Source organism: Perca fluviatilis, chromosome 23 (assembly GCF_010015445.1).
Source record: "Perca fluviatilis chromosome 23, GENO_Pfluv_1.0, whole genome shotgun sequence".
Classification (NCBI taxonomy): domain Eukaryota; kingdom Metazoa; phylum Chordata; class Actinopteri; order Perciformes; family Percidae; genus Perca; species Perca fluviatilis.
The window spans coordinates 27,399,755-27,414,639 of record NC_053134.1 but is presented as its reverse complement, the minus strand read 5'-3'; the positions used below and the strand labels follow the sequence as shown (position 1 = coordinate 27,414,639).

General features: G+C 40.8%; 1 protein-coding gene across 1 annotated transcript in view; it reads left to right on the top strand.

The window, feature by feature from the left end:
- The window catches only part of tmtc1 (transmembrane O-mannosyltransferase targeting cadherins 1), a 188,051-nt gene that overhangs the window by 62,263 nt on the left and 110,903 nt on the right, over window positions 1-14,885 (top strand). Inside the window, exon 4 of the mRNA XM_039791008.1 lies at window positions 297-473. Coding sequence (XP_039646942.1) covers window positions 297-473 — 177 coding nt within the window. The remainder of the gene's footprint in view (window positions 1-296; window positions 474-14,885) is intronic.

Here is a 14,885-nt window from a genome sequence, read left to right as displayed (position 1 = left end):
CTTTGTAGCAGTGCTTGTATCTGTGATTAGGTTTCTTGTATTGCACCTATGTTACTTTGTCTGATCCCTGAATATGAACATTTCAATGTGACATTTCTTAATTGTAGCCTAGACCCTGATCTTAATTAACTTAATGAAGCAATTCATTTGACTTATTTTATCATCCTACAACATGGCAATTATACTAATGAACCGTAAGTGTCTTGTCCTCCTGCCATCCTCTCTCTGTGACTGGACTGAGGCCTGTTATCATCTGTCATTATAAATCACCGTCTGTCTCTGTCTCTCTGTTTCAGGAGTGTGGGTGTGTGTGTCTCTGAGGACTCTCTGCCCTCCACGGTGTCGGCAGGGTGTCTGCTCGTCAGTTTGTTGCTGGGCACCTGCGCCATGCTGGTCAAGGAGACGGGCATCACCGTGTTTGGAGTGTGCATGCTCTACGACGCCCTGGTGCTGTGCCACAAGCCTCTCATCCAGTAAGCACACAGGGTTTTTAGCTTTGTTTTCTCTTATCTTGATTTATTTGGCAATGGTTCACTGAGCGAGCACAGTTTTTAAGAAACGCTTGGCTTTATATTTATATAACTAGTTTATACCTGGGAGCTGCCCACTGCCACCAAAGATAATTTGTTTCTGAAACTGTTTTCACAAATACAGTAGCTGAGATAAGAGGACTCTGTCCTTTTTATTGTATATGTGGAGTTGTATTTTCATCCATGTGGTATCCAGTTTTACACTTGAGTTTGGGGTACACAGTACACAGTTGTGTGCATTCAAATGAGGCATAACAACTGTTAAGTTTGTCTGTGAGAGAGGCAGAGGTGTTTGTTACCAAGTTGGTCTTAGATTTCTAGTCCGTATTTGGCTGCAGTCCCTCTCACACGCGCCGTGAGTTGGACAGACTATCCAGTTTGTCCCTGTTTTGTCTCTTAGTGGCTTTGATAGCTCTCTGTAAATCATGAATTACGAAAATCATTGTATTTAGTGATGGGTACCGAAACACGGTATTAAATGGGCCCCGGGGCAAAAACTGTAGTATTTATCATCACGCTGCAGCTCGCCCCTGCTCTGTGACTGGGCTGAGATCTAACATACACACACACACACGCACGCCACAGCACGCTGCACACACACACACACACACACACACACACACACACACACACACACACACACACACACACACACACACACACACACAGCAACAGGTCAGAACAGGCTATCAAACTGAAAAGCATCTTGTATGCTGTGAAATTGAAAAAGAAAATGTGTGCATTAGGAGTATTACAATTATATGTCAATGTAAATGCCAATTGCTTGAGTAGCTTAATTGTTTTATCCCATTCTGCTTTTGCATATCTGCGCCATCTTAACATGTTCAAAAAATTAATTGATAAAACCTAGAGGCAAGTAAATGTGATGTCAGTTCTCTGTCAGATGATGTTCACTAAGTCCTGACATTTTGGAAAGCAATTGCTGCCTTCAAGGAAGGAAACTTACATTCATCAATCAAAAAAGAGGTAGGCTTTGGAAAATGGTCAGCGGTGATGTATAGACATCTATGTAAATAAGCAAAAACACACATCAATATGGGTCTTTAATGCTGCACTCTTCACAGTCTAAACAAATGGAACTCTCCATATTCATCCGGAATGTTTCAGTGTTAGCCATATCATTGTGTCCACATGTTGCTCTAAGGATGATAAATAGCTTCCCCCTGTCTGCAGAGTCGCAGTGGGGAGTGGGGACTGAGGAGTGGGAATGGCAGTGTGTTTGTGTGTGTGTGTGTGTGTGTGTGTGTGTGTGTGTGTGTGTGTGTGTGTGTGTGTGTGTGAAAAGCGGGTGAAAGGGGCACTATCCTTGGGCTTGAAGCCAGTATAACAATTTCACAATTTACAGCCAAAACTAAAAGCTGTGTTCTTCAGTGAGTGAGTGAGTGAGTGAGTGAGTGAGTGACCGTTTCGTGGCCTCTGGTTGCCCCCTTTGGCAACCACCTTTGTTTTTGTTTTTATATATAAAAACTAGTGCTGTCATTTAAACGCGTTATTAACGGCGTTAACGCAAACCCATTTTAACGGCGTCAATTTTTTATCGCGAGATTAATGTTCTTTTTGGCCTAGCAAACTTTGTAGTTTTTTCACATGCTGTTGCAACAACTAGTAACGTTAGAAAAACTACAACACCACACCGGATCTAGCTAGACCGGAAACAAAACAACATGCACGCTGCACACACTTGTTTGCACTTGCTTGCGAGCCGGCCAAAGAGTAGTACATACCTGCAAACTAGTCGCTTTTCGACGAAAATCGCCGTTTTGAATGGGGTCCGAGACCGTTATCTACCGGACCAAATAATAATGCGGATTTCGGTGCCTTATTTAGGTGCCACTTAGATGCCTGCGCTTCTTTCTGATACCCCGAAAACGGACGTTAGAGGGAACTGAAACATCGCCGCACAGGAGGCCAGTCAACACTACACTTAGCAGCAGGTAACATTAGCCTACCGTTAGCTAGCAGCTGGATTAAACACGGTTAAAATGTTTACAGCTAAACAGTGTAAAGTGTGTCTGTATTTCACTGGAAAGGACTTCATCACCGGACTGTAGCTGCCGTTGTCTGAAAAACATGATGTTATGTTACTCGCCTCGCCAACCTCGTGGTGCATTCACTGTAATTGTAAAATACCCTTTTCCCATCCAGTGGTTGTTTTCACCGTTTTGTGCTCCTTTTTTTTTTAGATCAACTTTTTATTGTTTTATATCTTTGAACATACAGAACAGACAAATACAATTGAACAAGGTGCTCCTTTTTTAAATATATATATCTTTCGGTTCAGGCACCGTTTTAAAAGTATCGTATCATGTTGATAAGAGCATTAAAATGAGAAAAAATAATGGGACAATAAGAAATCAAGGGACATTTAAAATAGATAAAAATGTGTGATTAATTAACTATGACATTAATGCGATTAATCGCGATTAAATATTTTAATCGTTTGACAGCACTAATAAAAACAAATCAACAACTTACAAAACTGGAAAATCTTGTTTAAAGAAGTCAATATTTTATTTGGTTGTCTCTAGAGGTGTGAATCTTCACTGATCTCCCGATTCGATTACGATTATCAGGTCAGCGAATCGATTTGATATCTCGATGCATCACGATGCTTCAAAATAAATTTTTCTATTAAAGCCATATAGGATATTTGACTTGACAAACTTGCACTGTCAAGTGCAATGCCCAAGCTGCAATATGTAACTTCAGACTGGAATGATGAAGTGTTTGGATTAATTTCTTAAAGTTGCTACAACGAAGGTTTACCTATTTCGTCATATACCACCCTACTTTTAACCTGCAAATCTAGTGTGCTGTATTGGAATAACTGACCCCAGACAACTCTTTAACAAAAAAGGTATTGTTTACTGAACAATAACTTAATATAAAAAAATAATATTTAGCCGTTCGATTGAATAACAAAAAAAAGACATAACACAAATCACACCCTTCAAATATGCTAACTGCAATATGATATTACACACAACTAGCTACCCCTTTACCCATTTCTCTATCATTTTCCACTTAAAACACTCCAGCTACACAAAATGATTCCTTCTTACAGCAGTTTCAATGTAAAACTTACTCAAACCCTGTTAAACCACTGTGTTACCACGCTAGTCCGTTAGCTCCAACTTTAGCAGGCACACTAGCACGTTTGTTCTAAACCACTGCTGTTAGACAGGAAAAGTGCCGTAGTGTAGCTACACCTCTTCAGCTTCATTATTCCACTTAGATTTCCAAGCTAACTATTCTAGTGTCTCTCCATGTTTCTCAGTGTTTTCTTTTCCTCTTCTCTGAAGAGGATTTGTGATTAGTGATGGGACAACCGACTCTTTTACGTGAGTCGGTTCAACCGGACGGTCGTTGGTTGGCCTACCGAGTTAATAGATTCGGTCACCGGTTTGCGTGCCCTCGGCGGAGGGGGGGGTGATCGTGTTCCCCTGCCAGGAACCAAGACACCGCGGAAGAATCGAGCGGTTGCGGTTACATTCGGGCTCGACATACTATTTACACACTCATACTGACCGACACTAGACTCACGCACTGGCCACGGTTACATTCGGTAGCCTGGTGGGCGGTCTCCTCATGACAGTCTAACTACCATGTAGCAACATTCACTTCTAACATTTAACTTAACATAACTATCAAGATAACATTACGTGTATTTGTATGTGATATTTAATACTTTCCCCTTGGTAATGTAGCCTATGAATTTCCATGAACACAATTCTAAATGCACGAGACATTTTCATAGCTTCTGCTATCGGTTGATAACTCAAACTTGCCGAGAACCTAGACACCCGTTTGATTACATGACTCATGCATTAGGCACGGTTACGGTCTTGTTCAGTAGCCTGGTGCACGGTCTCCTGGTGACAGCCTACCAATCACGTAACAAAAATTTAACTTAACATAACTACTAAGATAACATGACGTGCATTTGTATGTTATATCCATCGATAATGTAGTCTATGAATTTGTATGTACACAATCATCTAAGATGCACTAGAAATAAAGGCTTCTGGGATCGGTTGATAACTCAAGCTTTCCGAGAACCTAGACACCCGCTTGAATATAGACTCATGCAGTACCCTCGGTTACGGTCCTTACGGTCTCGTTCAGTAGCCTGGTGCGCGGTCTCCTTGTGACAGCCTAGCCTAGCTACCACGTAGCAACATTCACTTCTCTAACATTTAACTTAACATGACTACCAAAATAACATGACATGTGTATTTGTATGTGATGTACTGTACTTCCCCATCGATAATGTGTGAATTGCCATGAACACAATCCTCTAAGATGCACCAGAAACAAGGCTTGGTTAATAACTCAAACTTGCCGAGAACCAAGACACCGCTTGATTACATTATTCTCGAGCGGGCCGGCCGGTTGCACGGTTACATTCGGTCTTGTTCAGTAGCCTGGTGCGCGGTCTAGGTAGCTCATTTCCTGATTGATTCGTCCATGTCCGCGATGCAATGCATCTTTTATTTGATTAATTTCAACACCTCTAGTTGTCTCTGTACTGTTTAAACACAACGTTTGTGTGCTACACAACATATTAGCTGTTGTGTGACCGCTTTCCACACATGCGCATTTGCTGTGAAAAGATACAGGCAACACAATTTTCTGTTCACGTTAACGGCGCAAGTTGAACTCGGTTTCGGTGCCTCATTACGGTGCCACTTAAATGTCTGCGCTGCTCTCTGATGCTCTGAAAAACAGATGTTAGAGGCAACAGAAGCATCGCTGCATGTCACGCTAGTAAACACTAATAACACGTTACATAGCAGGTAACGTTAGCCTTCCGTTAGCTACAGTAGTAACTGAATTAAACACGGTTTAAATGCTGACAGTTAAACGGTGTAAAGTGTGTCTGTATTTCACTGGAGAGGATTCCAACAGCGGGATGTCCAACAGTCTGCCGCTAAAGATATGAGCTAAAAGACACAAACTAGCTCTATGGTCACTGCTGTTGTACCCTTTTCTCATCTATTTTTGTCTTTTAACAGCAATTTACTGGTAAAAGAAGTAATTATTAGGGTCCGAGCGCCGACAGCAGCGAAGGCCCTATTGGAACTGAAGGAATTATTATTCTTCCTTCGTCCGGCAAATGAATTGGCTTTTTGAGGGGCTTAACATATTCAAAAACTCACCAAAATTGGCAGTCGCATCAAGTCTGGTGAAAATTTTCGTATTTTATGGATTTCGGGGATAGGCGCACAAAAATGGCTCGCTAGCGCACCCTACAAAATTAAAAATATTGAGCCCCTGCAGTGCGTTTAACGTAGACTCACGAAACTTGGTACACATATGTAACACGTCAAGCTGTACAAAAACCTTCATTAGAGCCATACCCTAAACCCAACAGGAAGTCCGCCATTTTGAATTGAAAGTTCCAAATTAGTGCGATTTTGGCCATTTCCACATGTCGTACTTGTAACGAACTCCTCCTAGAGATTTCATCCGATCAACTTCAGATTTGGTCTGTACCATTTTAAGACGTTAAAGATGAAAAGGTATTAGCGTGGCCGTGGCGGGGCGGCCATTTTGTGCATTTTGCCATCGAAACAGGAAGTGGGTGTAACTTGAGTGTACATTGTCCAGTTGGCTCGAAACTTTTCAGGATTCATAACAGTCCAACCCTGACGACCTCTACAGGCTGATATTTACTTAAAGTCATAGCGCCCCCTAGTGGCAACAGGAAGTAGGCCTAAAAGTCAAGGTGCTATACTTTAACGAACTCCTCCTAGAGATTTCATCTGATGGACTTTAAATTTGGTCTTGACGAAAACCTTTTCCGCCAGTAACCCCGACATGTGCAGAGGCGCGAGGGAATTTAAATTCACCCCTTTTTTGTGCTGATCCTAAAATGGATCCAATCCGTGACTCAAAAAAGGGATCCGATCGATGAGTTTTGTGATCCGTTGCACCCCTATTTGAGAGGGATGGGAAATTATATTGCAAGCCATTCTTTTCATTGTTTTGTTATTAAAATGTGTGGTATAGTTTAGAAATGAATTGCTCCAAATATAGGCAGCAATTTCGGCAACCAAAAGCTGATGCGTGGTTGCCAAGCCGGAAACTGCTTTAAAAAGTTAGCGTTGAGTCCTGGTCTGTGTGTGTGTGTGTGTGTATAAAAGCATTTGTGTGTTTCTCCCTGTTTGCATAAGTCTGTGTGCATGCCCTTATGTGTGAGTCTGACCATGTCGAAACCAGGTCCAGATGTTTTGGGAGCCTCCCTGCTGTGTAAACTGGCCTGGAATGTACTGGAATTAGCCTGCTGCACTGGGCTGGTTGAGCTGATAACACACTGAAACACTGCGTGCTTGGGGATTTGTGTGTGTGTGTGTGTGTGTGTGTGTGTGTGTGTGTGTGTGTGTGTGTGTGTGTGTGTGTGTGTGTGTATGTGTTTGAGTATGAGTGGGCATCTCCTTGCATGCGTTTTTGTTTCATTGATTGACACTTTAGATAATTTTTTTGAGTGACATAATTTTACAGTATGTATGTATGTGATTGAATTTCTATAACTAATTTGTGGTAATATTATGTTGAAACAAAGGGAAAATGTAAAGGATTCTCACACTCATTTGTTACTATGCGGTATTTAAGGACGTATAGTTTTTTTCTAGGAACCCAGGAATCTTTTTAGGAATTTAATTATTCGTTCCATTTTTAGTTCCTGTGCCATACATCATGGTCCCCGAAAAGTCCCTGCTCCAGCAGTAGTATTTTTCAGTATTTTCAGTATTTTTCTGAGGTACAGTTTGCAGGGTTTACCGTTTTTTTCATTGCTTGAACCTGCTACATCATGGTGCTTCTAGTAAAGCACACGCAAACAAGCAGTGAGTGACAGTGCTCTGTTGATTGAATTCTGGGTAAAAGGTTTTGGTGCAATATTTATATTTTGCTTCGAAGAGATACACTGTGAATAAGGACCAGTCTTATATTGATGCAAAGATTTGAACATTAGCAGGAATGTAGCACAACATGGAAGCGAAAGAAGATATCTGTTTATTTAAATGTGATAAAGTGTAATAAAAATATGATGTCCCTAAAATAAATAAATAATCCTGATCTCAATATTGATTGAATAATGTAATGACCAGTGATCTGTGTGTGTGTGTGTGTGTGTTTGTGTGTGTGTGTGAGCCAGCATAAGCCTGTGTAATAGCAAAAGTAGTGGTGTAAAACTCGCAGAAGGCTGCTGCTCTGCGATAATGCTGGCAGCCGACATGAGGGTGGAGGGATACAGATGTCTCTCTCCAGGATTCACATCTTTTGGTGTCTCTTTTTCTCTCTCCGACTCAGATCTGAAGTCCTGGTAAACACACGGTGTTGACTTTGTTCCTGCCTCAGCCCAAATTACAAGCGCAGCCAGCTGGGGAGCGGCTTTACTGTAGCGTTCAGATTGTCTTTGGACCCTGGTTTCACTCAGCGCCAAGGTGGTCTGCTTCTGGAGAGACAACACAAACACACACACACACACACACACACTCACACACACACACGCACACACACACGTTCAAAGCATCAGCATCTTTTTAGAGACAGGACAGACATTTGAGACGGCACATAAAACATTTTCATCCTTTAAATGCTACAAAGCACTTTTATGAGTTGAAAAAGGTTGAAGCACTTAACGCATTAACGTGCACACACACACACACACACACACACACACACACACACACACACACACACACACACACACACACACTCAACAGTATGTTGTCTAGAGAGGGATGTGATAAAAAAATCTAGTATAGTTGATTATTCATTATTTCTGTTTTAAGTGGCCTTTAACAAACAACATTTCTCATAAGCCATAGAACGAGCATCACCAAACGGCATTCCTGAACTAGACCAAGTGACGGTTCTTTCCGGACTTATGACAAATTTCTGATAGATAAATAAGAATAAATAATAATTTCCACAGGGTGTTGGTTTTTTGGTGACCATCATGCTTTGTGGCAGGATATTGCAAACTTTTGAACATTATACTGTATATATTAGGGTTTCAGCAAGATCATAAAAATTTTAAATAAAATATTTTAGGCCTTAAAAAGTCTTAAATTCACTTAAGTATTGTGTTCTAGGTCTTAAATAATTTAAAACAGGTCTTAAAGGACAATTTCAGTGCAAAATGAACCTAGGGGTTAATAACGTGTACCGAGTCGAAAAGTTCTCTGCGATCTGTTTTCATGCTAATTGAATGTGTCTCTAGCTTTAAACAAGCTACCGCAAACCGGTGGTTAGCTGTTAACGCTAGCTTTCGGGGCAGAGGGTAAATCGCTATTTCATACCACTAACAATCAATCAATCAATCAAAATTTATTTATATAGCACTTTACAAAAACCAGCAGGTATCCAAAGTGCTTAACATCAGAAACACATGTCATACAATAGAAAGAATGAACATAGAAAACAGTAAAATCAGAAAAGGTTACACAGAAACAAAAGAATGAAATTGTCACACCACTGCTACGTATTAAAGGCCAGACGGAACAGATATGTTTTGAGTTTGGACCTAAAAAGAGCTACATCTGTGATAGTGCGAATATCAGGGGGTAACTTGTTCCAGAGTCTCGGGGCAGCAACTGCAAAAGCCTGATCACCCCAACGTTTATACCTTGACCTAGGCACTTCTAAAACTCGCTGATTTGAAGAACGCAATGACCGGTTGTGCTCCCGCAAAGTTAAAATTTCAGACAAATACTCCGGGGCCAGACCATTTAAGGCCTTAAAAGCAACAACAAAATCTTAAAATCTATTCTAAAACGCACAGGGAGCCAATGTAGAGTGTAGAGAACGGGAGTAATATGTGCACGTCTAGATGTATTTGTTAAAAAGCGAGCAGCAGCATTTTGTACAAGTTGAAGACGTGAGATGGAGGTCTGATTCAGACCAATATAAAGAGCATTACAGTAATCCAATCTTGAACTGATAAGAGCATGGATCACCTTTTCTAGATCATGCCTGTTCAGGAAAGGCTTAACTTTAGCCAGGAGACGAAGCTGGAAAAAGCTCATTCTAACAACATTACTGATCTGCAGAGATGGCAAAAGTACTCACTTCCCGTACTTAAGTAGAAGTACAGATACTTGTGTTAAAAAATACTCTGGTAAAAGTAGAAGTACTGATTTAACTTCTTTACTTAAGTAAAAGTAACAAAGTACAGGCTTTGAAATGTACTTAAAGTATAAAAGTAAAAGTAGCCTTGCGAATGACAACCACTTTTTATGCAAAGCTACCTGGACCACACAAATGTTACTAGAGTGCAAGCTGAGAAACTTCAGTGGACATAAAAACCAGGCTCTTTATATGCCATTGTCTACATTTTAAATGGATGTCTGCCAAACATCACATATATGATTATTGTGACAGAGACTGGGACTCCAGCTTAATAAGATTCTGACTGAGTAGCAAGATATGAATTCAATTGTGATTCTGTGAGAATTCACAGATCCAGTTTCTCTTTTTTTAATCTTCCCCTTAAAATTTAAAGGAATCTACATGTATGTGTGTGTGCTCAAATATAGAAAGAAAATAAAGGATACAATATGAATTACTAAACATAGATTAATTAAGAAGTTCCCCATACTTTAAGAGTTACACAGCACTGGCCAGGAGTCATACTTGATGCCTCTAGCCTATCTCAAACATCTCTCTCAGATAAGACCAGGGATGATTGGGAATGTCTTGCTGCTTGTCTGCCTAATCTCTGGGATCTCTGTTTTCTTCATTTTCAATCATGTCGCCGTCCATACTACTAGTGCTAACGTTACCACCATCAAGCTGCAATTATTTGCTGCAAATGAATGCAGAATAAGGCCGAATCTGTCGAGTTGTCTTGTAGTGGTGCGTTACATGCAACGTAGCCTACAGTATATTCCCATCCAATTAGATTGAATTCGGTATTGATCACGTGAAAAATAATAATGGTAACTCCAGTGAAATTATTTGAAACTTGCTAGTGAGGACTAGATTAGGACTGTATTTAAAGCTGATGCTGGTTTCAAACCTCCGCGTGGGTGTGTCTGTAAAACACGGACAGAGACAACTTCTCTCTTTTGATGCTTTACAAGCAACGTGAAACCTAGCTAACAGGTGAAGAACACAAACAACTAAATCACTAGCTAACCTACTTTAGCTGTGCAGGAACTATAGACCAATACAACAACAGGCTTTAATGAACTGACAACATAAGTTATACGACTTACAGTTCTCAAGGACGCACACACACAATCTCAACTGATTATCCTCCGGACAGCAGTCTCTCTTTCTATTCTCCGACATTACGACCTCTTGTACAAAACTAAAGTAACGAGCCAATTTTTTAAATGTAAGGAGTAGAAAGTACCGATATTTGTGTTAAAATGTAAGGAGTAAAAGTAAAAAGTCGCCACAAAAATAAATAGTAAAGTAAAGTAGAAATATCCAAAAAATCTACTTAAGTACAGTAACGAAGTATTTGTACTTCGTTACTTCCCATCTGTGCTGATCTGCTTGTCAAATTTCATGCTGCAATCAAAAGTAACACCCAAGTTTTTGACAGATGACCTAGTGTAGGATGACAGAGCTCCCAGATTCAAAGCTGGACCATCTTGCGTGCCTGAAGCACTGAAAATAATACACTACGTTTTATCTTCATTCAATTTAAGAAAGTTTTCTGAAAGCCACAACTTAATATCAGCGATACAACTAAGCAGGGAATTTAGTGCAACACTGTCATTAGCTTTCATAGGCAAATAGATTTGCAAATCATCTGCGTAACAATGAAATGACAGGTTATGCTTTCCTATAATAGCCCCTAAAGGCAACATGTATAAAGAAAACAGAATGGGGCCAAGAATTGAGCCCTGGGGTACCCCACAAGAAAGAGGAGCAGCTGACGAGGAGAGGTCACCAATCATGACAGAAAAGCTCCTATTTGCCAAATAGGAGCTAAACCATTTAAGTGCCGAGCCCCTGATGCCTACACAATGTTCAAAGCGAGAGAGGAGGACTGCATGGTCCACTGTGTCAAAAGCTTCTGTGAGGTCTAAAAGCACTAAAACAGTAGGATTCCCGGCATCTACTGACAAGGCAATATCATTATGTACTCTCAACAGTGCAGACTCAGTACTGTGACATGATCTAAAACCAGATTGAAATTTTTCAAACACAGAGTTCTGCTGTAAAAAGGCTTGTAACTGTATAAAAACAACTTTTTCCAAAACCTTTGACAGAAAAGGCAGATGAGAGACTGGTCTAAAATTGGACAACACTGTGGGGTCAAGATTAGGCTTATTAAGTAGGGGCCTGACCACAGCATGTTTAAAGGCAGCTGGGACAGAGCCTAAACTAAGGCAAGAATTAAAAAAGTAAGAAGACTCGACCCAATGGTGCTATTAAAAACCTCCACAATTCTGGCGGGAACAATGTCTAAGGGACAGTTGGTAGGTTTCATGTGTTGTACCACCTCACTAAGTAACGTCAGAGAAACTGTCTTAAATTCCTCGAACATAGCTGAGTGTGCAGGAGAAGGAGATAAAAACAATTTAAAATTAGCACTGGCGTTTTTTCTGACAGATGCTATTTTGTCAATAAAATAACAAAGAAATTTCTCACATGTCATGATTGAAATATCTGTCAGAGCAGAGGTGCGTGGATTCACAACAGAGTTTATTACATTAAATAACACTCTGGGTTCATGGCAACTACCGGCTATGACAGAGGAGAGATGCTGCATCTTTGCCACCTTCACAGCCTTCTGGTATGTGGCTAGACTGTCCCTTAATAAACCCAGTGATACATGTAAATTGTCCTTCTTCCATCTTCGTTCAGCTTGTCTGCAGTGTTGCCTAAGGGCCCTTGTAGTGTCATTTAGCCAAGGGTCTGCCTTAGGTTTAATAGATTTAAGCAAGGCTCAAAATAGCACCACACTTCCACGGTAGCATAATGAGGGTCCCTACATGTAAACTGAAGCATTGAGAACTTTGTAAGTGTGCAGACAGTTTATTAAAAAGATAGAATAGAAAGACAGTACCGTTCATGTTTACATGCAGTCGCCATCTTTGAAAATAGTCATGAGCAGTCGAATCACGAACGCTGTGTTTGAGCTATGTTACTGGTTACTGTTTGCATAGCGTTCGTCGTTCAACTGCTCATGACTTGACTTTTTGGTGGGGGGGGCTTTTTCCTTTATTAGTAGTAGAAACAGTGGATAGACATGAAAGGGGGAGAGAGATGGGGGATGACACGCAGCAAAGGGCAGCAGGTCGGATTCAAACCCACACCGCTACATGACTCAGCCAACATGGGGCGAACGCTCTTACTGGGTGAGCTAGAGGTCGCCCCAGATGGCGGCCGTATGTAAACATGAACGCTACTGTCTTTATTATCTATCTATTTAATAAACTGTGCTTGAAAGCACTGTGTTTTATGTTGACAACACGTGGTGCTGTCTCATTTTGAGATTATTTTCCATTAAATGTTGAAGTGCATAAGTTTTTTGGTATGGCTGGCCGAATGGCTCTATATCCATGGTAATGAAAGGGGATTTAATTAAAGGTCGTCGGTTCAATCCCTAGACCGACAGAAAAAAGAAATCTGGGTGGGGAAAGTGAAAGGGCAGTATTCCCTTCCTCATTACCACCACTGGGGTGCCCTGAAGCAAGGCTCTTAACCCCAACGGCTCCAGGGGAGCTGCTCAGTGGCCAGCAGATCAGACTGTGGTTGTACCGGGCAGCTTCCAGGTATGAATGTGATCAGGGCGTTGTTGCAAATGAAAAATTGTTCTCAATCGACTTATCTGGATATATAAAGGTTAAAAAAAGGTAAAGTGTACCAGTGTGGTGTGAAGAAAGAGACACAGTAATGAGCCTGGGGGTTTGTGGTTTGTGGGCCAGTTTGTGGCTGGTGTGGTTTGGCTCTCTGATGAACCTGTTGTCTTTCTTTCTGCACCACTGCACCACAGTGGATTCTGGGTAACCCTGCCAGAGGCTATTCTCTCTGTCTTTATATCTGTTTACATACAACATAATAATTTGATTACAGCCAGATTAACCTCTTTAACCCCACACACTCACTTGTTGGCAGTTTCCTAATTACAGACTTTTGTAATGCAGCCAACCTCTGCTCAGAGCTGCAGAAGAAGACAATTAAACATTTAGCGAAGGTCCAAAATATTGCAGTTATGCCTAATATGTCAGGATGGATTACAGAGAAATGTGTTTAAAACTGACAGCTCAAATGTTCTATTCAACCCTTGGCTTTTTCATTTTTCGATCGTTTTGGCTGTGTTAACCCTATGGGATTAAAATAAATATGTCATGTATTTAGATTAATAGCTTCACGAGTTGGCATGGCAAAATATTGACAGAAACCTTACAATTTACACTTTCCAATGTGTCCACTGCCAAATAATATGTGATTGTTAAGATATTAGATATTAGATTAGATCAAACATAAAACTTTACACATTTCATAGCAGGGTACATTCCACAGGAACAGCGCAAACTCATATTTGCATCTCCATTCACGTGCTGATTACTTTCAGTATTGTGGGAGGATCTAAGTCACCCTAGAATACGCCCATGGAAAACCAGAGAAAATGCAATGCAGGTTCAAGCACAATTCATTCAAAGACAAGGTTTGGATTTTCGAAGATGGACTGTATTCTGAACGTTGATGTCTGCGCTCCACACACACAGACCGTAGTCAGCGAACAGGACCGTGGCGAAGTGACAACTAACATTATAGTCTAGTAAGTGCTATAAAACCTGCATATGGCATTTTCCTTTTTAAATTTTGGAAGTTTAACCTCAGCTAAGTAAGTCTTGAAATAAATTGTGTAGCCAAAATACAGACACTCAGAAGTTTAAAGGAGGAATTTGCCACCTTAAAGGAGAACTCCGGGCAATTTTTACGTTAATCTTGATCGCTATATGTATATGAGTACTGTCGATAGCAAAAAAAAACGAGCCAAATCGGTGCTAGCAACACGGAGCTGCTGCAGCTAATGCCGAGAGCTCCCACTCAGCTAAAACGGCAGTTATGGGGGCATAAGATAAAGAGTGTCTTTGTGCCTCTTAACAGACATAAAATGCAATTAAAATGTCTGTGCAACATGAACAGGGCCCTTACATGACAACAAGATGCGTTTAGCAACTTAGCCATTGTTTAAATTCACCTATACCTCTTAGCTGCTAGCTGCCGTCTGGGATGAGTGAGTGTGTTCAGCCAGGCTCCGGTAATAATCATCACGCAGCAGTTCCATGTGTATTTGTAGCATATATATCCATTTTGTGTGCTGTTGTTGGTGAATATGAGTCTCTGCAGTGGCGA